Source organism: Panthera leo, chromosome B1 (genome assembly GCF_018350215.1).
Source record: "Panthera leo isolate Ple1 chromosome B1, P.leo_Ple1_pat1.1, whole genome shotgun sequence".
In the NCBI taxonomy this organism is placed as follows: Eukaryota; Metazoa; Chordata; class Mammalia; order Carnivora; family Felidae; genus Panthera; species Panthera leo.
This window is the reverse complement of record NC_056682.1, coordinates 20,794,223-20,817,837: the sequence shown is the minus strand read 5'-3', so window position 1 is coordinate 20,817,837 and position 23,615 is coordinate 20,794,223. Positions and strand designations below refer to the sequence as shown.

The 23,615-nt window shown below is 38.8% G+C and overlaps 1 protein-coding gene and 1 long non-coding RNA gene across 7 annotated transcripts in view; one reads left to right on the top strand and one right to left on the bottom strand.

The window, feature by feature from the left end:
- The window catches only part of MTUS1 (microtubule associated scaffold protein 1), a 171,417-nt gene that overhangs the window by 41,801 nt on the left and 106,001 nt on the right, over positions 1 to 23,615 (bottom strand). Inside the window, exon 1 of one of the 6 annotated variants that reach the window (XM_042934386.1) lies at positions 10,037 to 10,163. The exons of the other annotated variants lie outside the window; for them this stretch is intronic. Coding sequence (XP_042790320.1) covers positions 10,037 to 10,157 — 121 coding nt within the window. The 5' untranslated portion in view covers positions 10,158 to 10,163. Of the gene's footprint in view, positions 1 to 10,036; positions 10,164 to 23,615 lie in introns of those variants that run through there. 6 annotated transcript variants of the gene reach the window in all.
- On the top strand, positions 5,684 to 10,163 carry LOC122217424. The gene is made up of 3 exons (XR_006201479.1): positions 5,684 to 5,782; positions 8,879 to 9,211; positions 10,076 to 10,163. It is a non-coding gene; the product is annotated as an uncharacterized LOC122217424 (long non-coding RNA).

Genomic DNA, 23,615 nt, shown 5'->3' with positions numbered 1-23,615 from the left:
GTTCTAGTATGTTTTTTATGTTTTTGAACCATGGGGTAAACATAACACCTATTCAAAATTAAAAAGTAATTATTTTCTAAACATGACTAAAGTGAATTCTGAACACTTAAATCATTAACACTTAGCGATCAAAAAAACATAATTAATCCACATTTCTTCCTTGAGGAATATAGACAGGAATTTAATAATACAGGTTTCATTGTATGTGACAACTCAAAATAGATTTGCATTAAAGGAGGAAGAAGAACGTTGACATGTTAATTCTTCTAAGAGTACATATCTTCAAATTTAACATAAGAGCAAATAAGCAACTACAATGCCCTGCACCTAGAAGTGGAAAATCAAGTTGTGACCTCAATCTTCTGCTCCATATACTGTGCTCCTGAAGGGCAAAATCGTGCCACGTGGTAGCTGATGACCTAATTTGAGCATCTTTCCCCCTCCTCACTCCTGGCCCAGTTTGAGATCAGAGATGATACAAAAAAAGGAAAAAAAAAAAGTGATGCTCAAAGCCCTAATACTCATAAATAAGGTCCTTCAATATACTAAAACAGAGTTTCCCTTAAACCTTACAGGAGTCATGATTTATAGGAAATTAAAATATGAACCAAATTTGCCTTTGTGTCCCCTTTATTAACATGTTACCATTTTGATAATGTAGCTGTATTTAAACACATAAATTCATTATGCCTATTAATAAGACGTGATTTCAAAGAATCAACTTAATCAGAAACCTTAAAATTACATGTTACCTTCTATACAGATTCAGAAGTCTGTCAACAAGATAATTACCAATATTGTGTCTGATCCAACCTTCCTGGGACTCACTCTGATGAAATTGAAACCTCCATTGGGGAAAACAGAAGTCATGAATCAAAGACATGTGCTCACTTGAAAACCAACTGGATAACACTGTTTGGTGTATTTGTTCATTATTCTCCAAACCGTCCATTTAATAAAATTTCAAACTAGCCTAATCAACTTATTTATCATCTTCTTGAAGAAAGTGGTTAGGTAAAGAGGAATAGGCCCTCTTTCCAGGCTCTAGTTACTCAGGCATATAGACCCCCACGTCAAGACAAAACAAAGTTTTTGAGAAAAACTTAACCATTAAGACATGGATGAACCCACTACATGCCGAAGACACGTGCATCTTAAGGCCAAACAAGCCATTTACTGAATGTGCTGGCTCTCCAAATATTAAAATCCAGTAAGAGACAAGACCTACTGGAAGAGTTCGCCTTGGCAAATGCAAAACTATATACACTGTGTTTAATAAATAACATTGCCTAATTTTTTGTGTACCTATTGACCTAGTCATTCACTCACCAAATATTTATCAAAATCTACCACGATGACTTTGCCGTGTGGCGGGAGCATCAGTCCTGCTGTCTGGCGGGGGAGACGGGAGGCACAGAGGAAGGTAGTGTTGCACACAGATGCACGAAGATGCCTGGAATCTCAGCTAAATCCTGCCTCTCTAGCATTCATTTCTTCCTGTTCAGCTCTTATAGTATCCACCTGTCTGCATTGTAAACTAATGTCTGTGAGGTAATAAAAGATAGGTAATGAACTAATGTGCTAGTGAGGGCCCCCTCAATCTCCACCAGCAGCCTGGACAGACAACCGATTCCCTTCTTTCTGCCTTAATCTGACCCAGCACACCAAACCCTTAAAAGTGACACTTATCTCTACATGGAGGCCTTTAGTCTGTTTCCTCAGCATTGGATGATGGGTCCTTACCCTGGGATATCTCATGGAAACAAAGCATTAAATGAGAACTATTGGGAAATACGTGTTCTCATAAGAGGGAGTATCCAGTTCTAAATGATCACTCCCATGACTACTCTTCATTAAGTGCCAATTGGATGTGCTTCTAACAAACTGGTCCCTGCAAAGGTCCCGTAAGGAACTTCTATTAATCAAAGGGAGAGACGCCATCCACAATGACAGAATAATTTGATAATTAGATAACAGAGTTATGTGGAGTGTGTGGGAAGAGTCCAGGTGGAGAAACACCTAGATCTGGAGCAGTCAGGGCAGGGTTCAGGAGGCAGAGTTTGCATGGGCATTTGCACATCTGGCAGACAGATAAGCAGAAAAGGCCAGCAGAGGCGCAGGGGTATGGGTGGCCCCAGATATTCCTGAAGTTCAAGTACAAAGAGGTGGCTGAAGCAGAAACAGGGTGACAGCATCCACGCCACACAAGGTTTGACCATACAGGTGGCTGAGGACGACATTGAGTGGGGGTCTGGGGCACTATGAAAGATAGTAGAGGTACACAGGGGGGTCAGGACGAAGGCCCAGGAAGAGAACCCATGGGCCAGGGGCAGTGAGAACAGGCAGAAAAGGATGCGTGTGTTTATAAGGCAGAACGGCCGGGGGGACTTAGTGGACCAGGTGGATCAAGGGGAGCCCAGGAAGAGCCACAAGCTTGCAGCTAGGAAGTAACACAAGAGGAGTCGATTTGTGCCTGGGAAGGAGAGTAAGGGCAGAGCGAGGGGAGGAGTCTGGTGTGGGACACAGTGAAGAAGGCGGAAAGACATTTTCTGACGCTCTGCTCTTCATTCTCCAGGAAGGGTCGATTCTAAACTCACCTGCTTTGTAACACTTTCCAAATTCAATTGTCCACCATGTCATTTTCCCAAGGAGCCATCAGCTCTGTATCTGCTCCTGTTCTGAATGCTGCCCTCAACACGAGTGTACTAACCCACCCTTCCTGGTTGTACCCAGTGAACAGTAAAGCCATGGTAATCTGTATAATCTTACAAGAGATTTTTTTTTAATTGTCATCCATGTCATCAATTATTACCTTAAACTTATTATAACCTTTTTGTGTTCCTTTTGTTATTTATTTTTACTAAAAGAATGAATAGTTATCACAGTTTCGAAACTACATGCAATTTTTTCTATTCTAGGTAGCTATGGCATTTATTTACATGGAACATTTCGAGCTCAGCAAAGCAGTGTTTAGACTTTTAAAATTACCCAAGCTGACTCTCTTTGAGGTGGAGGGTAAGACTTCAAGGCACCTAAGCATTAAAAATTTACATTACTATATCATCAGAATTTGTCACAATGGCTTGTATTACAAATAAAAGGGTTTCACTTTTATAACTTTTAAAGTAGGTTATAGAATGGAATGTATATTCCTATGAAAAACTCCTATTTCAGATTAATTATGCTTACACAATTTTTCCTAAGGAAAAAAAAAAAACCCCAAAAACAAACAAACAAAAAAATAATCCAAACTTGACCTTAACTATTTCCCATGTAGCTGGCAGGAAATAAGCAGATTTCTCATGTTCTTAAAATGGACTACAAAGAAAAAAATTCATTACATCAGAAATACTTTTTTTTTTTTTTTAAGTTTATTTATTTTTGAGAGAGAGAAAAAGAGAACATGAGCTGGGGAGGGGCAGAGAAGGGTGGGGGAGAGAGAGAAACCCTAGCAGGCTAGGCTATCAGTGCAGAGCCCAACATGGTGCTTGGCTTGATCTCGGAAACTGTGAGACCATTCCCTGAGCCAAAATCAAAAGTCAGAAGCTTAACCGACTGAGCCACCCAGGTGCCCCTTTTTAGAAATACTTTTAAGAAGATATTACCTCCCTCAGTTTGTTGGTTCTTTAAATAATCTAGAAGTTCAGCTGAAAATGTTAAGTTTATGAACTGCAGGACTGAAAGAGCATACTATAAACATGGAACACAGCAAAACATTTCTAAGTGATACGATTTTAGTCCTGTAACATTAACAATTCTGAAGATACTGAATGAAAATATATTTATTGTAATCATCTAACAGTTTCATCAAAAACACGAATTTTAGTAGAGGAAACAACTCAATTTTTATTTCAACTTAAGTAGGGAACAAGGGTCTTTTGCTCTACTTTTGTTCGCACTGTGTATGAGCAAATTGGATAGGCCTTTTCACAGAGCACCAGGAAAGGGATAAAATATACATCCACCAAGTCCCTACCAGCGTGCCCTAGCAAAGCTGTGGCTCTAAGACCGCCATAGCTAGATGAGCTCAGTATCGATCTATGACAGAATGTTTTTAACATAATACCATTCACAACATCAGTTCTCAGGAAATGCTCATCAGTGTGGTAGGAAGCCAGCAAAACCTTCAAGACTCCTTTCAAGGAAACCAAAGAGAAGAATGTGTATTCATGGTACAGTAACAAAGGGATGGTGACAGGTTACATCTCTCATGTTATTCTTGAACTTGGTCCCTGTGAGATCTGTATTCTACAAATGACTGAATCTTTTAACTTTTTACACGTAAGTTCTAACGCACCTGTTTTTTAATAGAAGCTTTTTAAAATGGTGCCATCAACTTCTGTATTTTGTAGTCTGAGAGAGAATCACGAGAGAAATTCAAGTTTATTTAGCATCAACTTGGCAATACCTACCACAAATGTACTGATAACAATATTAAACTTTTGTTGACACATTTAAAAAATTATTTTTAATTTTTACCTATTTTTTTTTTGAGAGAGAGAGAGAGAGGGGTGGGTGGGGGAAGCGATAGAGGGAGACACAGAATCTGCAGCAAACTTCAGGCTCTGAGCTGTCAGCACAGAGCCCAATGCGGGCCCCAACTTATGAACCGCGAGATCATGATCTGAGCCCAAGTCAGATGCTCAACAGACTGAGCCACCCAGGCACCACCCCCCATTAAAAAAAAAAATTGTTTAATCTTTATTTTTTTGAGTGAGAGAACACATTTAAAATATATAAAAGCCATATGTCAAGTTGAGACATTCTTCCTCCACATATTCTTTTATAACTGAAAATTACCTCATTTAAGATAGAAATCAAATATTAATCTGTGTCCAAAGTGACTTCAAAGTGTTTAACTGAAATAATTACAAAATAGGTAATCATTACCCAAAGCCATTCGTATCATAAGAGAGAAAAAAAAATAACAAGATGTTGCGAGAATAGACTTGTTAAATAACCCACTCCCCTTGGGGTGCTTGGGTGGCTCTGTCGATTAAGCGTCCGACTTCGTCTCAGGTCATGATCTCACAGTCCATGAGTTCGAGCCCCGCATTGGGCTCTGTACTCACAGTTCAGAGCCTGGAGCCTGCTTCGGATTCTGTGTCCCTGCCTCTCTCTGCTCCTGCCCCACTCATGCTCATTCACTCTCTCTCTCTCTCAAAAATGAACATTATAAAAAAAAATTATAGGGGAGCCTGGGTGGCTCAGTCGGTTGAGCGGCTGACTTCGGCTCAGGTCATGATCTCACGGCTGGTGAGTTCGAGCCCCGCGTCTGGCTCTATGCTGACAGCTCGGAGCCTGGAGCCTGTTTCAGATTCTGTGCCTCCCTCTCTCTCTACCTGTAACCCACTCGCATTCTGTCTCTGTCTCTCTCAAAAATAAACATTAAAAAAAATTTTTTTTAATTATAAAAAAGATCCACTCCCCTTATTTATAAGCAGCCAGCATCAGCTTTTGAGAATTAACAGTTTGACCTTCTCTGGGTCAGATACTATAAAAAGGCTGCAACCCCCCTTACCCCTGCAGGCTCTAGAGCCTGGGGAAGTCAGGAACTCAATTTCCCAGCCTCCCTTGCAGGTAGCCAGCCATGTGAATGACACTTAGCCAATGAGATGGAAGCCTGAGTGATTTGTCACCACCGCTTCATTATTTTATTTTTCCTTCCTGGAGCAGTGATCATGAGTGCAAGAGGCAAGAGGCATGTTCCGGAAGCTAAGAAAATAGCAAAGGTGTTGATCCTGACAGAGCTGAGCTACTGAACGTCAGAACAGCTTTTTAGGTGAGACAAGTAAGTTGCTTCATAGTCAAAGCTGTCTTAACTGCAGCTAAAAGCAGGTCTTCTCGACATTCTCAAAAACGAATACCAAACATAACTTTTGTTCTAATTAGATGTTTTCATATTCTGCCTCTCGCTCTTACTCTCTAGTCAAAATGGTTCTCTTTACTGTGGTTTTAAGTAAATGAAATATTTTGTCCTATTAATAATACTTCCACCTGCCCTCAATATCTATGCAGTACATTTCTCCCCTTGGCTATAATAATTGCTTTTGATATCACTGGCTCAGCAAAAATAATTCTAAGCGCAGTGGATTGCTTTCACTTCAATCAAAAGGAATACTAACCCTCTGAGGTTCAAAATCGGACTTTTCATAATAATGAATACAGCTATCAGCTTCAAAGAAAAACTGAATTCTAATAAAACTGGTGGTAAGGAATATTTCTACTAAGAAAATTCTTTTCCCTCTACTGACTCATTATAAAATTAGAACTAACATGCAGAGGAAAAATTCTGAAGTAGAGCTATTTTGGCAAGAGAGACTACTGCCAGACTGTCAGTGAAATCACTTCCAGACTTAGAGGAAAAGCATTTCCCTGACGCCGAGCTCTTCATCCATGCTAGACATCCTGCAACGTCACTTAGAACTCTGACAAACACACACTTCCATTTCTTGCCCCTATTCGCAGAGAACATGACATCCTGACTCTGGTAACACGCTCCCTCAATGCGTGCCACACAATCACAACATTCCGGAGTGCACAGTGTCCTTCTGTAAAGATCCAGTGAAAGGGCCTGGTTTACCTGGGTCCCGCTGATCACTGCCCCTCTTGCTGGCACCTCTCTATCCACATTCTACGCTCAGACACATTAAAATGTTTTTGTTTCCTTGAAGGAACCACCCTCTCCCTCCACTCCAGGCTTTCACATGCTGTTTTCTCTGCCTGGAAAACTTTCTGTTTCTGGGCTAACTCCAGATACCCTGAGATCCCAGATTAATTGGCACTTCTTCTGGAAGCCCTCAAGGCTGCTTTACCCACTAGGAGCTGCCTGGGCACTTAGTCCATGCCTGACCAGGATTACTTGATATTCTGTTTAATAATAGGCTGTGCAAAGGCAGGAGCATGTGTGACTGCTTCCTGGTTATATTTTCAGCATCTAGTATTGAACCTGCCACATAGTATGTGTCTAGTAAATACTCACGAAGTGAATGAATCAGTCTTGCAACGTGAAAGACAGTTGGCAAAGAGGAGAAAGGGGGGTCCTGGCTGGCAAAGCATGCGACCCTGGTCTCAGGGTATTGAGTTCAAGCCCCAGTATGGGTGTAGAGCGTACTTTAAACATTTTTTTTTTAAGTCTTTTATTTAAGTCATCTCTCCGTCCAACATGGGGTTCAAACTCACAACTCCAACATCAGGAGTCACATGTAGAGCTAACCTTAAAAAAAAAGTTTGATTGCTTATGGAAACAGGGGGAAGTCTGGTAGCAAAGACCAACTATGAAATCCTTCAAATAGACCAAACATACGAAACTGTCAATATTTGGTTGTTTTTTTACTTCTAAGAAGAGCAATTTCAAATGCTTCCACATATAAGAAAGACAACTAGAGTAGCGGCAGAGGATAAAAACATATAGAGATTTCAGAGAACAAGGTCTTAGATTCTTACAACCAATTAGTTGCGGATACATGAGGAAGAACAATGATTTCAAATGTAACTGGTGTTACATGACAGGATAAAGGAAAAACGTGCGTCATGAAGATAAATAAATCACCAGTATTAACTGAGTTTGGGTGATAAAGAGATCATTAGATTTGATAAGGTGAATTTTCAGGTGAAATACATCCAGAGTTTTTTAATCTATAGCCAGAAAATTCATAGCTTTTGAGGTTAAAGATATCTCAGAAATCCTCTCATCTGATTCCTTTATTTTGTAGCTCTTGTATGATTAAGTGATCAAGGTCATTCCCTTGGTTACCAGCAGAACCAAGGCTACACCCCCCCAGGCTCTTGGAATCCAGGTCAGCTCCAGTGCCATTTTGGCAAAGAACGCCAACACCACTTACTTCATTAAGAATATAAACACAAGGTACTGCTTACAGCCCTTTTGGGTAAGAATAAATGCCGGACGTCAATATCCATTTCACTCAAAGATCTCTTGGCCCTTGAAGTTATGTAACATGGGATCAGCTGACAAAAGATTCTCACTGGGGGTCAGGAGAATTCTATTCTTTACATAATTTTAAAATGCTTCCCATACACAAAACTCTTTTTTTCATCACTGCTATTCAACAGATCTAACAGAATTATAGCACAAGTCACAGCCAGGAAAACCTGTAAGTCAAGTGTTCTGAACAGAGGTCCCAGGTTTTCCTCACATTTCCACTACTGTGTGCCCTTGAGCAAGACAATACACTTCTCTGGGCCTCTGACTTCTGGTGTAAAAGAAGGTAGGCTAGACCACCTCTAAGTGCACGCACCCTCTAAAAATTTCACTTTAGCCAAATGAATGTTTGAAAGTAGTTTTACAGAAATTCAGATAATAAAAGGTACCTAAAATAGCAACTGTTAGTCAAACTCTGAAAATAAAAGCCTTCGGTCTTTTGCTTAAGCTGCCTTGGAAGTCTATCTGCTTCACAGCAGTACAATAAACAACCTAAAACGTTCGCTTACAGAAGACTGGTTAAGTAGATCATGGCTTCCATGACTATTAAAAAGCAGAGGTAGATAAACATGTGTCAACATGAAAATCTAAGATACATTAACTTTAAAAAGCAAGCTATATTAGAGAGAGAGTACGTGTGTGTATGCTTCCATTTTTATATGACAAGAATCTATAAAAATCTATATAGGCTCACAGAGGATTAGCGAGTTACTGGAAGGCTATACAAGCACCCATGAGAAGAGGGAGTCCTGACAAGACAGAGGCAAACTTTGAATTGTATAACTTCTGTACAGTTTGATTTTCTCTTTACCTTGGAGCAAAGATTATTTTCTTTAAAAGTTTATAGCTAGTTGGAGCTATTTTAGATCATACAAATTATCTGCAAGTACAAGGCACTCTTCCATTTCTCACCTTTTTTATTTCTTTTTTTTAAAGGTTGAAAAATTCACATTGTCATTTCTGCTGGGAGAGAGAGCAACACTATTTGCCTCCCAACATTGCATTTACCTTCAGCAGCCAGCTCAGATGGAGGGAAAGGTCGGCAGACTTAAGTGAGAGGTCAAGGGGAGTTATGAAACATGAGGAGAAGGTGCCGGACAAAATGAGAGACACCCTCAGGGAAGGGAGATGCCCCTGGGAAACTAAAAACAGTCAGCTGAAAAAAAACATCACTAGGGACGGAGATGAAAAACAAGACACATCGGGGCTGACATGAATATCAAACAAGAAAAAACAATCTGTGTATATACTCAATCCATCCTATTACAGGTAACACTAACCAGCCAGAATCAAATACAATACACCTGTTTTTATAGCATAACTTCAATATAATTCACCATAGTTGCCATTACCATCTAGAACAAGAGGTAGCAATGGGAGGCAATTAATCGAATCCCCTAAAAGCGAGCATGCAGGTTTACACATGCCTAAGGTATCCACTGCATTTATCTCCATTTTAGGCACAGAGAGTAAAAAGCAGATACAAGCATAAATATCAAAGGCGGTTTCTTTGATTGCAAACATTTTCCCTGTGAAGCTAGGAAAACTCAGTTTGTTTTGTGGCTCCCTTACTACCTTCTCCACAACTACTAGGATGTTTTATTTTCGGCAATATTTCAAATTTAGACATCTTTTAACATATTAAATTAACCTATCATAATCTCGGTGAGAAAATACATCCCGAAAAACTACAGAAAACCGTCTCATTTCATCTCCTTTTTTAAGAATAAGAAAAATCACAATTTACCTATCTGCTCTTTCCAAAATCACCTGAAGTACAACAAAATTTAACAGGTGCTGATTTTCACAGGTTTGGTTAGTGTCAGAAAAGAGCTAGGGGAGTTTCAAGGCAACAATTCTGCTTTCGATAAACAAAACAAAAACACATCTGCTTATACTCAGTAGAAGTATCATATGCTCATGTGTTGAAACGTTAAGAGCCAAATGCTTATTTTTACAAAGTAAGCCTCGCGCTCTCATTAGAGCTTTCTTTCTGCAATTACTGTATCTCCTTAGAAAATTTCTGATAAGCAGCTGCAAGTTAATCAAGATGTCCCCCATGCAACGCTAAACAGAGATGTATGCAAGACAAACCTGTGTGGAAAATAACAGTGCTTTTCCTAAACCCTGAAGGAAGTCGAAGATTTCGAAGCAACCCTTTGGCAGTCAGTCGTACGTGAATGGTGGATAAGGAGAATTTGGGAGACAACAACATGTCTTCAGAGCAGGTGAAAAGATTTCGCAGAAGAAACAGCTTCCAGGCACGGTCACATACTGTCTTTTTAAACTCGGTACTCTTCAAAGCCAAGAAATAACAGCGGGAGAAAACATGCCTACATAGCAAATGTCATTCCACTGCACATACACAAAAGAAAAAAAAAACAACAAAAAAACCCCGAGCTCTCCAAGGGTTCCTGGCTTCTGTTTTCACTTCCAGATGTTGTCCAAACAATACTCTTCCTCTGAATAAAATCTCCTCTTAGTGGATCCAGCAGCAAGCAGCCTCTCAATTACATCACACTGTACATGCTTAAGGGCTTGTTATGGTTTTCATCAGGGATGGTAAAGGGGAGGAGAAAGTGGGTGGTCTTAGGAGCTTTATATAACAACCAATAATGTCACGGATTCTCTAACTACTTGAGAGATTGGTGAGGGAAATTAACTACTTTGAGTACCTAATGTTTATTTGGGAATAAGGAGAAAATTAAGATTTCGTTACACTCTTCTATATTGATTAAAAATTTTTAAATTACATTTACACTAATAACAGTGGGCATTTTTTTTCAAGTATTTTGTATGTCAATCTGTTTATAAACCCAATACCTTGGGTACACTTTTTTAAAATGGCTTCAAGTAGTAAGTGTTCCCAGTTACAATTAATAAAACTTCCATTAATGACAGATTGATAAAAGGTTAAACCTTAATAGTCATGTTCTGGGGACCTCACTAATAACCAACAAAAATGTTGTTCTAGAGGCATAAAATCAATTGGGCCACATTCTGATGATGGCATTCACTGATTTACAAGTTTCATTTACGGAAAATCAAGTGGCATCTCAGAGTAATGTTTGGGACTGTGCACAAATTAGGATCTGTTTTACTGGGATCTGTTCAATGTTTATTTTGGTAGTTTATAAAAGTACACTAAAATATGATGACAAAAACTAAAAGTACATGAACGTATGGTTGTAAGAAAAGTACACAGGCATCATGCTCACTTAAAGGTAATGCCATTAATAACCAGGAATAACCCAACATTTAACACTTTTTAATTAAATAAAGAAAACAATGTAAAAAAATGATCTATGCTTGTTTCCAAGATATCCTAAGAAAACAAGACTTAGTAATAGAAATAAATGTGGAAATTGTTAGCTCTAAATAGCCCTATTAAGTGCTATCAAAATATGCAGGGAACAGCTACTGTTTTAGAAAACCTACAGAGAATTTAGGGTATGAAGAGGGAAGGACACTGACAGGAAAAAAAAAAAAACCAAAAACTGAGTAATTCCCTCTCCCTCTTTCCTCTTTCCTGGAGCCTGCCATCTGAGAGGCTGTCAATACAAACTCAATTACCTGTCAAGGGTTAGCTGTGGGAAAGATACAACTTGTTAACAAGCACAGGATGGGTCCTGAAAACACATTGTACCCATGGCAAGGGAAGCACAAATAACCAAGGAATTAATAAAGAAAAGCTACACTGAGATGTTGCCTTTTGGCTTTACCACAGTTCATTACTGAACAATCACCCTCTTGCCAGATTCTATACATTAATATTCCATAACCGCATCCCCCCCACCTCCTCCCAAGAAACCTGTAACAACTAAAATATTAATCAGTATTAAAATCATGAATAGAATAAAATTAAATATTGGCATGACAAACAGATCTGGTAGCACCCCATTATGGATGTCATGCAGTTTTTTTATTCGGAGTTTTTCTCGCTTGTTAAGTAACAGTAAACTCTAAGTTACCCTGGTTTAAAGGGAAATCTTTTAGCCTAGACGATCCACAAGAAGAAATTAGCAACATGCTACCAATTCATCGTATTCATTAACATTTTTCTTTGCACTAAGCTATCCTGCATAGTCAAGTTCGCTAATGATCTTTTTAAAAATCAGAACAAGGAACTCCAAGAATAAAAAGCAGAAGTGCTAGTCAGAAAGTCAAGGTGGAAAGAGTGGTTCTTGCTTGTGCAGTCAGGTACACACACACATATACACAAGAAGGTGCACTACAGCTCCAGCTGGGTTTTCACTTCTTTCCCAACGTGGTCTGCCCCCTAGTGGCAATCTAACACAAGGGAGCCAAAGTAGTGGGGCAGCCTTTTCATTAATAGTTAATGGCCAACTCTTAACTGTCTGTGTGCCAGGGACTCCCCTAAACACTTCATAGGTTTTCATTCTTTTATTTATTTTTTGTAAGTTTTTTAAGTTTATTTATTTTGAGAGAGAGAAAGAGAGAGAACAAGCGCGCGTGCACGTGCGCGCAGGGGAGGGGCGGAGGGAGAGAGAGAATGCCAAGCAGGCTCTGCTCTGTCAGCCTGGAGTGATGACTGCAGGATCATCAATCTGAGCTGAAAGGGTCGGTGGCTTAAGTGAGCCACCAAGATACCCCTGTATTCACCCTTTTAAATAACTGAATGAGTGTTTATTGTGGGATTACAACCATTTTTAGAGCATTTATACTTTGGGGAGGGGTGGATAGGGAAGCACAGATTTTAAAAATTGGCTCAAAAAGATTCTTTGATTACTTATTTGATCAGCCATTAGCACTCGTACATTAGCTGTAGTTTCTGAAGTTAACGCTAAGTATAGGAGACGTATCTAAAGGCAAGTGCCCATCTTTGTTATTACACAAATTCCTAACTGAAGGGAATATCTAAAGATCACCAAGGATCTTTAGACAGCAAGGAAAAATTTAAGAAACTTTTGATACCTAAAAACAATGTTACTAAAAATTAGGAGTAAGATGAGTTTTTATGAAGGGCAGAAAAGCTTGTGTTAGGATTTCAAGTGGAAAAACAAAACCATGATTTAAAATTTTATGTAGTAGGATCTCAACTTAAAGAATAAAAAATATTGAAGGAAGTATACAGAAATGTCACCAATGCTCTGAGTTGGAGTAGGCAGGATTTTCAACGTTTTTGCCATAAGTTTCTGTATTTTCCTATTTAAAAAAAAAGATCACAGCGCCAAAAAACAAAACAGACTTTTAAGTTAAAGTGATAATTCTATTAATTCTATAAAATTATAATAATTCTATAAAATAATTGTGTAAAAAGCCTACAGAATCAGCTGAGTTTCCATTAATGACACAAATAATGACAAACCATTAAAAAACTGCGGAAAGTCTTTAGCAAGGTTTAAAAACAAAGATGTGATATGGATGATGTAAGTATTTGGCAGATGAATTCGCTATAGTATTACAGTACATTCAAACAAGAACCACAGATTCCACTGCAGCCTGTGAAAGTGCGTGCGTGCGCGCACGCGTGTGTGTTTAATCAGACCCGATTTAAAGAAGAGTAAAATTACCGGCAAAGGAAACAACCATCAAAACTAAAAGGCAACCAATGGGATTGGAGAAGGTATTTGCAAATTAACTATCAGATCAAGGGTTAGTGTCCAAAATCTATAAATAACTTATCAAACTCAGCACCCAAAAAACAAATAATCCAGTGAAGCAATGGGCAAAAGACATGAATAGACACTTCTCCAAAGAAGACATCCAGAAGGCCAACCGACTCATGAAAAAATGCTCCACATCACTCATCATCAGGGAAATACAAATCAAAACCACCAAGAGATACCACCTCACACCTGTCAGAATGGCTAACGTTAACGAGTCAGGCAACAACAGATGTTGGCGAGGATGCGGAGAGAGAGGATCTCTTTTGCACTGCTGGTGGGAATGCAAGCTGGAGCAGCCACTCCGGAAAACAGTATGGAGGTTCCTCAAAAAACTAAAAATAGAACTACCCTACGACCCAGCAATTGCACTACTAGGCATTTATCCTAGGGATATAGGTGTACTGTTTTGAAGGGGCCTGTGCACCCCAATGTTTATAGCAGCATTATCAACAACAGCCAACGTATGGAAAGAGCCCAAATGTCCATTGACGGATGAATGGATAAAGAAGATGTGGTGTATATACATACAATGGAGTATTACTCAGCAATCAAAAAGAATGAAATCATGCCATTTGCAACAATGTGTATGGAACTGGAGCATATTATGCTAAGATAATTAGAGAAAGACAAATATCATATGATTTCACTCATATATGGAATTTAAGATAAAAAACAGATGAACATAGAGTAAGGAATAAAAAATAACATAAAAACAGGAGGGAAGAGGATAAAACATAAGGGACTCTTAAATACAGAGAACAAACTGAGGGTTGCTGGAGAGGCTGTGGCTAGGGGGATGGGCTAAAGGGACAAGGGGCATTAGGGAGGACACTTGCTGGGGTGAGCACCAGGTATTCTACGTAGGGATGAACTGCTGGATTCTACTCCTGAAATCATTACTACATTACATGTTAACTAACTTGGATGTAAATTTTGAAAAATAATCGATTAAAAAAATAAAAATAACACTGACATTATGACTAGATAGGATTCAAGCATACACCGTGCAGGGCTGCTTAAGTGCTAGGAAATGCAACCACACTGGGACTGATAGGTTTACTGTTAATGATCATAAAGAATCTGCAGAAAATGAATATTTAAACCAGGGATTCAAGCATCTCTATCCAACCTCTTCTAGAACTCTAACACCAACTGTATGCATCTGAATGTTTATCTCCTTACTTTCCCTAACACAACACTATTCCCACATTTTCTTCATCTTTATGCTTCACAATCTTTACTGTCTTATGTTCAAATCTCTGTTCCAGTTGTAGAAAGTTCAACTCAGGGTCCAATCTTTCCATAATGTCCTCTTCCTCAATAGGAAGAAGAATGCCTATATTGTGAGAAATTATCTTAAGATTCACATAAAACAATTAGAAAAAATTGCATCCTTCACACATCCCCCACCCCCCCCCCAACCCTGTAAGATTATAAGCTCTCCAAGATCAGTGATGTTGTCTTTTATTTCTTTGGTCTCCCAAAAATGAAAGTGATATTATCTATGTAAAATGTTTTAAAAAACAAAACCCATAGAATATTTTAAAAAAAGAAGTTAAATTACTTTTACATCATAATGCTCTGTAACCGATTTTTACACTTAATACAAGCTTAATAAATTTAGTAAACTTAAAAACTTCCCACGTATTTTTCCAAGGCATCAACTAACCCTCTTGGTTGCTTTTTTTTTTTTTAAACGTTTATTTTATTTTTGAGACAGAGAGAGACAGAGCATGAACAGGGGAGGAGCAGAGAGAGAGGGAGACACAGAATCTGAAACAGGCTCCAGGCTCTGAGCTGTCAGCACAGAGCCCGACGCGGGGCTCGAACTCACGGACCGTGAGATCATGACCTGAGCCGAAGTCGGACGCTTAACCGACCAAGCCACCCAGGCGCCCCTCTTGGTTGCTTTTTAATGGCTTTGCAAATGTCATTAAAATGTCGGCAAACATAATTTACACAGGTGGTTTAATTTAAAACATAGGTGTCGTTTAAATCATTCAGGCTGTTTCCAATTTTCCCTCCTAAACAATTGTGAAAGGCAATGAACACATAAGTCGATTTTTTTTCCCTTTAAACAACTCTCATAAATGGAATGCCTGGGTAGAAGACTCCTGTTCCATGGCCCCACGGTGCCTCCAGAAAGGCTGTGAGAATTTACACACCCTCAGTAGTATGTACGTGGCACCTGTTCCTTACTCACCAACACCAGGTATTGCTGTTAAAAACAAACAAGTACTGACAGCACATATTTTGATTAGCAATTTGTACTCTCTTTCATGTTTCCTACAACTTTCTATTTTTTTCTTTCATGTCTGACCATTTCACTCTTCTCCTGAAGGCTCATCTTTACGTGCTGATGTGGAAGATCTGTACATGTTACGTGTTACATACATCATCCTGGCTTGTTGTTTGCTATTTGTATTGTTTATAATTTTTGACAAAGAACGAATTAGTTTCAGGTGTAACAACATGATTCAATACTGGTATAGACTGAAAAATAATCACCATAGTAAGTCTACTTATGCTTAACATCCATCACCATGTTTATAATGTTTTTGACAAAAGGGAAGTCTAAAACTTTTGTTGTCCTAATTATTAGTCTTTTCTTTTGTACTAATGTTCCTGGAAAAGGCCCTTTTCCATCCAAGTCTGCATTCTTAGTGCTCTGATCATTCTACTTTTTGTTTAAAACTTCGATCGATAGGGAACAGATTGGCCTGTAGCGTGTGAAATAGGAGCCTAACTCCGGCTGAAAAGATAGCCTTTGTCCCAACAAGACGTACTAAATAATCTATACATTTCCCTGATGTGGAACACTAATTCTATCACGTTATCAAATTAGCATCTCCCTTTTAAGTAGCAGAAAAGTTATAATCCTAAACCAACAAGGAAAGAAAGACTCATCCCTGTTCTCACCAGAGGAAACCCTGGCCACGCCAGTATTGCCTCATCAGAGCAGGTCTTCAACTCTCAACTGTTTAGCAGTCTTGGAAATAAGGGGAACAAAAGCAACCCTCTCCTCTTGTGCTGGATTTAGTAAATGAATATGCAGGAAGCAGTGCATTTTCTGACCTCCAAGGCAGACACCATGGCACCTGAGCCTGATGATCTTGTGTAAAACAATCAGGCGGCTGGATAAAAACATCTCTCATGCTGTGGTATCCAAAACAGCTTTAATGTGTGGTAGAAGCAAGGTAATTCTAGTATGTGCTATGTGTGACATCTTCCTAATCAACAGTAAACCAAGTTTTATTTAGAATCACTGCTGGCTAAACTCTTTAAATACATTGCAGCGGCTAGACCCCATAAGAATGGTTCTTGACTTTAAGTCATTTTTCCTGCTTGCTTTAAGGATTTAAAATAATTCTGCATCCTGCAAAAGAACTCAGAATAAGCCCCTAGAATTCTAAGAACAAGGAAAAATATTATCATCGTCACCATCCTGAGCAGCAGAGGAAGAAATCGTTTGAGAGCTTTTTATACAACAGTTCTATGAAGTCAAAATTACTCCTATCCTGGGAAGCATTCCCATAACATTCTATAATTCCAAATGAGAAATTTGAGACCTGGAGAGGCTTAGTAACCAGCCTAAGGTCAGGACACAAGCAGAAAGTGTCAAGACCAAGATTGAAACCAATATTCAATGCCTGTAAAGTATATTCTCTCTCTGCTCCTCTTTATTGTATTATGAGACAATGAAAGGGTCTTTGAAGTAACTGATTAACAGTTAAACTAAAAACAGTGACATATACTTTTCAACTATGACATTAGCCTCAATTTAAAAATAATACCCAATGTTGACTGGAGCATGGTGAAGCCAACATTCTTACGTTGCAATCATGGTATAAAGGGATATGGAACTTCTGGAAAGCAATTCCGTTATCTGAGCGAAGTGACTACCAATATGCCCAGGTTTTGATTTACTTAAGCTACTTTTAAGAATCTGTCACAAGAAACTTCCCCCAACTTTCACAGTGATAACTGCCCGTCATAGAATCATTTACGTATATGATACAGAGGTACCCCACATATTTAAGAGGAATAGTTAAAAGTCGCTGCACATGCTGAATGTAGTAGTCATTAGAAGTGATTACTCATGTTAAGAAGCACTAAGACAGGACATAAACTTAGCTGGATTTTATTTAAAACCACAAATAAAAAAACCAGTAAGGGGTGATTTTTAAACTTCTACAGGCTAAACTTTTTAGAATTTAGCCAACTGCTATAATTAAATGAAGCAACAGTCAGCTTACTCTTCACCACTATTTGTTGTTTAAAAGATAAAAACTATCTCAAAACGACAGTACAATTATTTAAAATTTAATGCTTGGAGGAACGTGTTTGTATGTGAAACAATGTCTTCTGTATCATCTAAAAGAGCATTTGCAAGTAGAATATGAAGGAAGTCAAGGCTCTCTGCAGTCAGAGCATCTTATAGCAGCTAGAAACCTTAGTGGTCGATCATTTTAATTACACAGAAAACTAGTCTCAGAGGTGACATGAGCCACCAAAGTCATTGGCTGTTTGGACACCACTTCTGAACACCAAAGCTGTTCCTACAAAAGCGAACACAGTGACTTCTTCTCAGTGGGCTCATCATAATACCAGGTTAGTTTCATGATTCACCCTTTCCACTTCTTTTCTCATTTAATCAGGAGTTAATTCGCCATTCTGATAACCTTACTTGTCAAGGGCCACTGATACATCAAGGGTCAGTGATATGCTTTGGAAATAAGGCATGATGCCAGTACAACATTGTGAAAAGGAAAAATGTCTAATGCTAATAGCTTATTGTGCAAAGGGGATATAGTATGCCTAACAGAAAAATATCATTTATAAGTTAATAAGTTATAAGTTTACATGGTTATAGACTTGAGACATGAATGAGGAATGACTTTCCATATTTCACCTTTAATTCAGATTAAGATAGGCATATTAGATTTATTTAACCAGCTCTTTTACTGTGACCAGTATCAATGGCACCTTCCAAAGCACAAAAAAATCACATACAACTACTGGCCAAAACAAACCTGAAAAACCTGCATTGTGAAAACCACAAAAATTGTTGACACTGAAGAAAATCTAACTAAAAGGCAAGACCTCCCATATTCATGGACCAAAATACTTGATATTGTAAAAATGGCAGTACTCCACAAATTGATCTATAGATCAATTTAATTTTAATGCAAGCTCTATCAAAACCCCAGCTTACTTCTTTACAGAAATTGACACAGACCCAAAGGTTCATATGGAAATTCAAGGGACCCAGAATACCGAAAAGATCTTCAAAAAGAACAAGTTAAAAAAACCTCACACTTCCTGATGTCAAGGCTTATTATACCACAGTGATCAACAGTGTCATTTTAGCAAAGAGACACACAGATCCACAGAACGGATTTGTGAGTCCAGAAATAAATCCTCACATTTACAGGCAACTATTTTTAACAAAGGTGCCAAGACATTTCAATGATGGAAACATTACTGTTTTCAACAAATGGTGCTGGTACTACTGGATATCTACACGCAAAAGAATGAGATTGGACCCTGTATTTCACTGAAAAAAATGAATGGATCACAGACCTAAGCCTAAGAGCTGAATGTATAAAAATCTTCTAAGAAAACACACGCATAAATCCTCGTGAGCTTGCATCGAGCAATGGCTTCCACACGGAGCATCAGAAGTAGAGAGAAGATCAAGGTGGCCGAGGAGGGGGACCCTGAACTTACCTCCTCCTCCCCTAGACACAGCAAGGCTTCAACTCTATATATAATAACTCTCTGAGGATGCCCTCAAGACTAGCAGAACAGCTCTTCTGCAGCCACAGATAAAAAGAAAAGCAACATCAAGAAGGGTAGAGGGGCAGAGACACAATATGCATGGGACCCATACCTCCAGCACAGCAGCACACAAGCAGGAGCTCTGTCACAGGCCCAGATATCCTCCCTGAGGAGCAAGGGTTGGTTCAAGCCCCACATTGGGCACCTTCACCCTAAGGGCCTTGTTATAGAGTCCCTATAACATCTGTGTTTGAAAATCAATGGGACTTCAACTCTAGGAGAGCTGGAACACTACAGAAAACCACTACCCCATTCTTAAAAGGCCTGTGCACAAACTTAGTGGCTCTGAGACACAGCAAAGCAGGAGCAGTTTGAAAAGCACCTGGGCTATAAATGAAAGACATTTGCTAAGTTTAAGACATGTGCTGAGGAGGCAGGGATTATAGGAACTTTCTCCAGGATGGAAGTGCCAGTGAGTGCCATTTTTCTGCCCTCCTGCCTAGCTGGCCCAACACTGGTGGACTCCACTTCTGACATTCGTCCTCTACATCACTAGCACCACCTGCCCTGCCTCAGTACTCCCCTGTGGATGTGCCCTCTTCAACACATCTCCAAAGTGGCTCCAGCCCCATCTCACCCAGCAGGAGGCCCTAGTTGGGACCAGTCTCCCCCCCTCCCCCCGCCACCACCCAACACCCAAGGAGCTTCTATCTGCAACATGCAACAGGCAGCCTCAGGCAGAATGGTACCCTTCCAAAGCAGATCCTTCCAGGAATTGGGGGAGGACTAGCCCCACACACCAGTTTGTCCACAAAAGCAAGGATCCAATGAAAGAGGAATGAATACACAGCCCAAAAAAGGAAGCACCATGGAATGCTTCATTTTGATGACCGGGGCGGGGTGGTGGTGGTGGTGGGGTGGGCTTCTGGGCCCCACAACATGGAAACAAACATACAGAGTCAGGCAAAATGAGGAGACAGGAATATGTTCCAAACACAAGAACAAGACAAAATCTTAGAAAAAGAACTAAATGAAACAAAGATAAGCCACCTGATAAAGAGATCAAAATAATGGTTATAAATAAACTCATCTAATGCAAGAGAAGTATAAAGGAAAAGAGTGAGAACTTCAATAAAGAGATAGATTACATTGTTACAAAATAACAATCCTAGCTAAGAATGCAATAACAGAAATGAAAAATACACTGGAGAGAATCAGCAGATTAGACAATGCAGAAAAATAGATCAGTAATCTGGAAGACAAAGTAGTGGAAATGATCCAAGCTTAACAGCAAAAAAGAAAAAAAGATTTTAATGAGGATACTTAGTGAATCTTCTGAGATAACATCAAGGATACTAATATTTGTATTCTGGGGCTCCAGATGGAGAAGAGGCAGAGATAGGGACAGAAAATATACTTGAAGATATCATGGCTCAAGACTTTCCTAACCTCGGGAAGGAAGCAGACATCCAGGTTCAGGAAGCACAGAAAGCCCCATACAAGATGAGTCCAAAGAGGTCAACAACAAAACACATTAATAATTAAAATGTCAAAAATGAGGGGCGCCTGGGTGGCGCAGTCGGTTAAGCGTCCGACTTCAGCCAGGTCGCGATCTCGCGGTCTGTGAGTTCGAGCCCCGCGTCGGGCTCTGGGCTGATGGCTCGGAGCCTGGAGCCTGTTTCCGATTCTGTGTCTCCCTCTCTCTCTGCCCCTCCCCCGTTCATGCTCTGTCTCTCTCTGTCCCAAAAATAAATAAAAAACGTTGAAAAAAAAAATTAAAAAAAAAAAATAAAATGTCAAAAATGAAAGATAAGGAGGGGTGCCTGGCTGGCTCAGTGGGTAGAGCATGCAACTCTTAATCTCGGGATTGTGGGTTCAAGTCCCACAACGGGTGTAGAGATTACTTAAAATCTTAAAAAGATAATAATAAAAGATAAGGAATCTTAAAAGCAGCAAAAGAAAAGCAATTAGTTACATGTAAGGGAACTATTATTAGGTTATCAGCTGACTTTTCAGCAGAAACTGCAGGCTAGAAAGGAGTGGCATGCTATATTCAAAGTCTGAAAGGAAAAAAGCCTACAACCAGAAGACTCTCCCCAGCAAGATTATCATTCAGAGTTGAAAGAGAGATAAAAAGTTTCCCAAACAAAAGTCAAAGTTCATCGCCATGAAACTGGCCTTACAAGAAATGTTAGATTTCTTTAAGCGGAAAAGGCCATAACCAGAAGAAATCAATGAAAGAAAAAAAAATCTCAGTGGTAAAAGCAAACATATAGTAAAAATAATGGGCCAACCACTTATAAAAATAGTGGAAAGATGAAAAGACAAAGGCAGTGAAATCAATTGTATCTACAATAGTTAGTTAAGGCATACCAAAATGAAAAGATGTAAAATATGACATCAAGTACATCAAACATTGTGAGAGAGGGAGTAGAAATGTAGTGCTTTAAGTAACCACCAATTTAATACAGACTGCTATATATATAGGGTGTTATATGTAAATCTCATGGTAACCACAAACCAAAGACCTATAAGAGATACACCAAAAAAACAGAGAATAGAATCCAAACATAACACTAAAGAAAATCATCAAGACACAGGGAAGAGAGCAAGAGAAGTAGAAGGAAATAGAACTATAAAAACAACCAGAAAACAAAATTGTAATAAATTCATACTTCTCAATGATTAAATGTAAATGGACTAAATGCTCAAATCAAAAGACATAGACTGGCTGAAAGGATGAAAAAACAAGACCCATCTATATATTGCCTACAAGAGATTCCTTTTAGATGTAAAGACACACAGACTAAAAGTGAAAGGATGGGAAAAAAATAAGCCACACAAATAGAAACAAAAAGAAAACGGTCAACAATACTTCTATCAGACAAAGCAGACTTTATAAGAAAGACTAACAAAGAAGGGAATTACATAACAATAAAGGGTTCAACCTAACAAAAACAATTTAACAATTATAAGCATCTATGCCCCCAACATAGGAGTACCTAAATAGATAAAGCCAGTATTAACAGACATAAAGGAAGAAATTGCCAACAGTATAAGAGCAGGGGACGTTAACACTCCACTTACATAAGTAGACAGCATTCAGAAAAAAATCAATAGGGAAACAGTAGCCTGAAATCACACACTAAGCCGGATGGAATGAACAGCTATAAACAGAACATTCCATCCACTACCAGAAAAATACATATTTTTTCAACAACACACGGAACATTCTCTAGGAGAGAGCACAAGTCACAAAACAAGTCTCAATAAATTTAAGAAGACTGAAATCATTTCAAGAATCTTTTCCAACCAAAATGGTATGAAACTAGAATAAAAATTAGAAAAAAAAACTGGAAAAGATACAAACATATGGAGGATAAACAACATGTTACTAAACAACAGATCAGTGAAAAACTCAAAGAGAAAATAAAAAAAATACCTTGAGACAAATGAAAACGGAAAAACATTCCAGAACCCACAGGATGCAGCAAAAACCTGTACTCTGTCCACACCACCCAGAGTAACCTACAGATTCAATGCAATCCCTATGAAAATGCCAATAACATTTTCCACAGTACTAGAACAAATAATCTGAAAATTTGTGTGGAACCACAACAGACCCCAAATAGCCAAAATAATCTTGAGAAAGAACACAGCTGGGTGTATCACACTCCCAGATTTCAAACTATACTACATGGCTGTAGTAATCAAAATAGTGTAGTACTGAAAAAATAGATACATAAACCAATACAACAGAACAGAAAACCCATAACTAAACCCATGCATATAGGTCAATTCACCTATGACAAAAGAGGCAAGAAGATAGAGTGGGGGAAAGACAGTCTCTTCAATAAATGGTGTTGGGGAAACCGGAAGCTACTTGCAAAAAAATAAAACTGTACCCCTTTTTTACACCATACACTAAAATAAACTTGAAATGGATTGAAGAGCTAAATGTAAGACCTGAAACCATAAAACTAAAAGATAGGCAGTAAACTTTGACATCAGTCTTGCCAATATATATATTTTTTTGATCTGTCTCATCAACAAAGGACAATAAAAGAAAAAACAAACAGGACTGTATGAAACTAAAAAGCTTTTGCACTGCAAAGGAAACCATTAAGACATGAAAAGGCAACTACTAAATGGAAGAAAATATTTGCAAATGATATATCCAATAAGGGGTTAATATCCAAAATACATGAAGTTTTATAATTCAACACCAAAAGTGAAACACAACCAAATCAAATAAGAGTCCA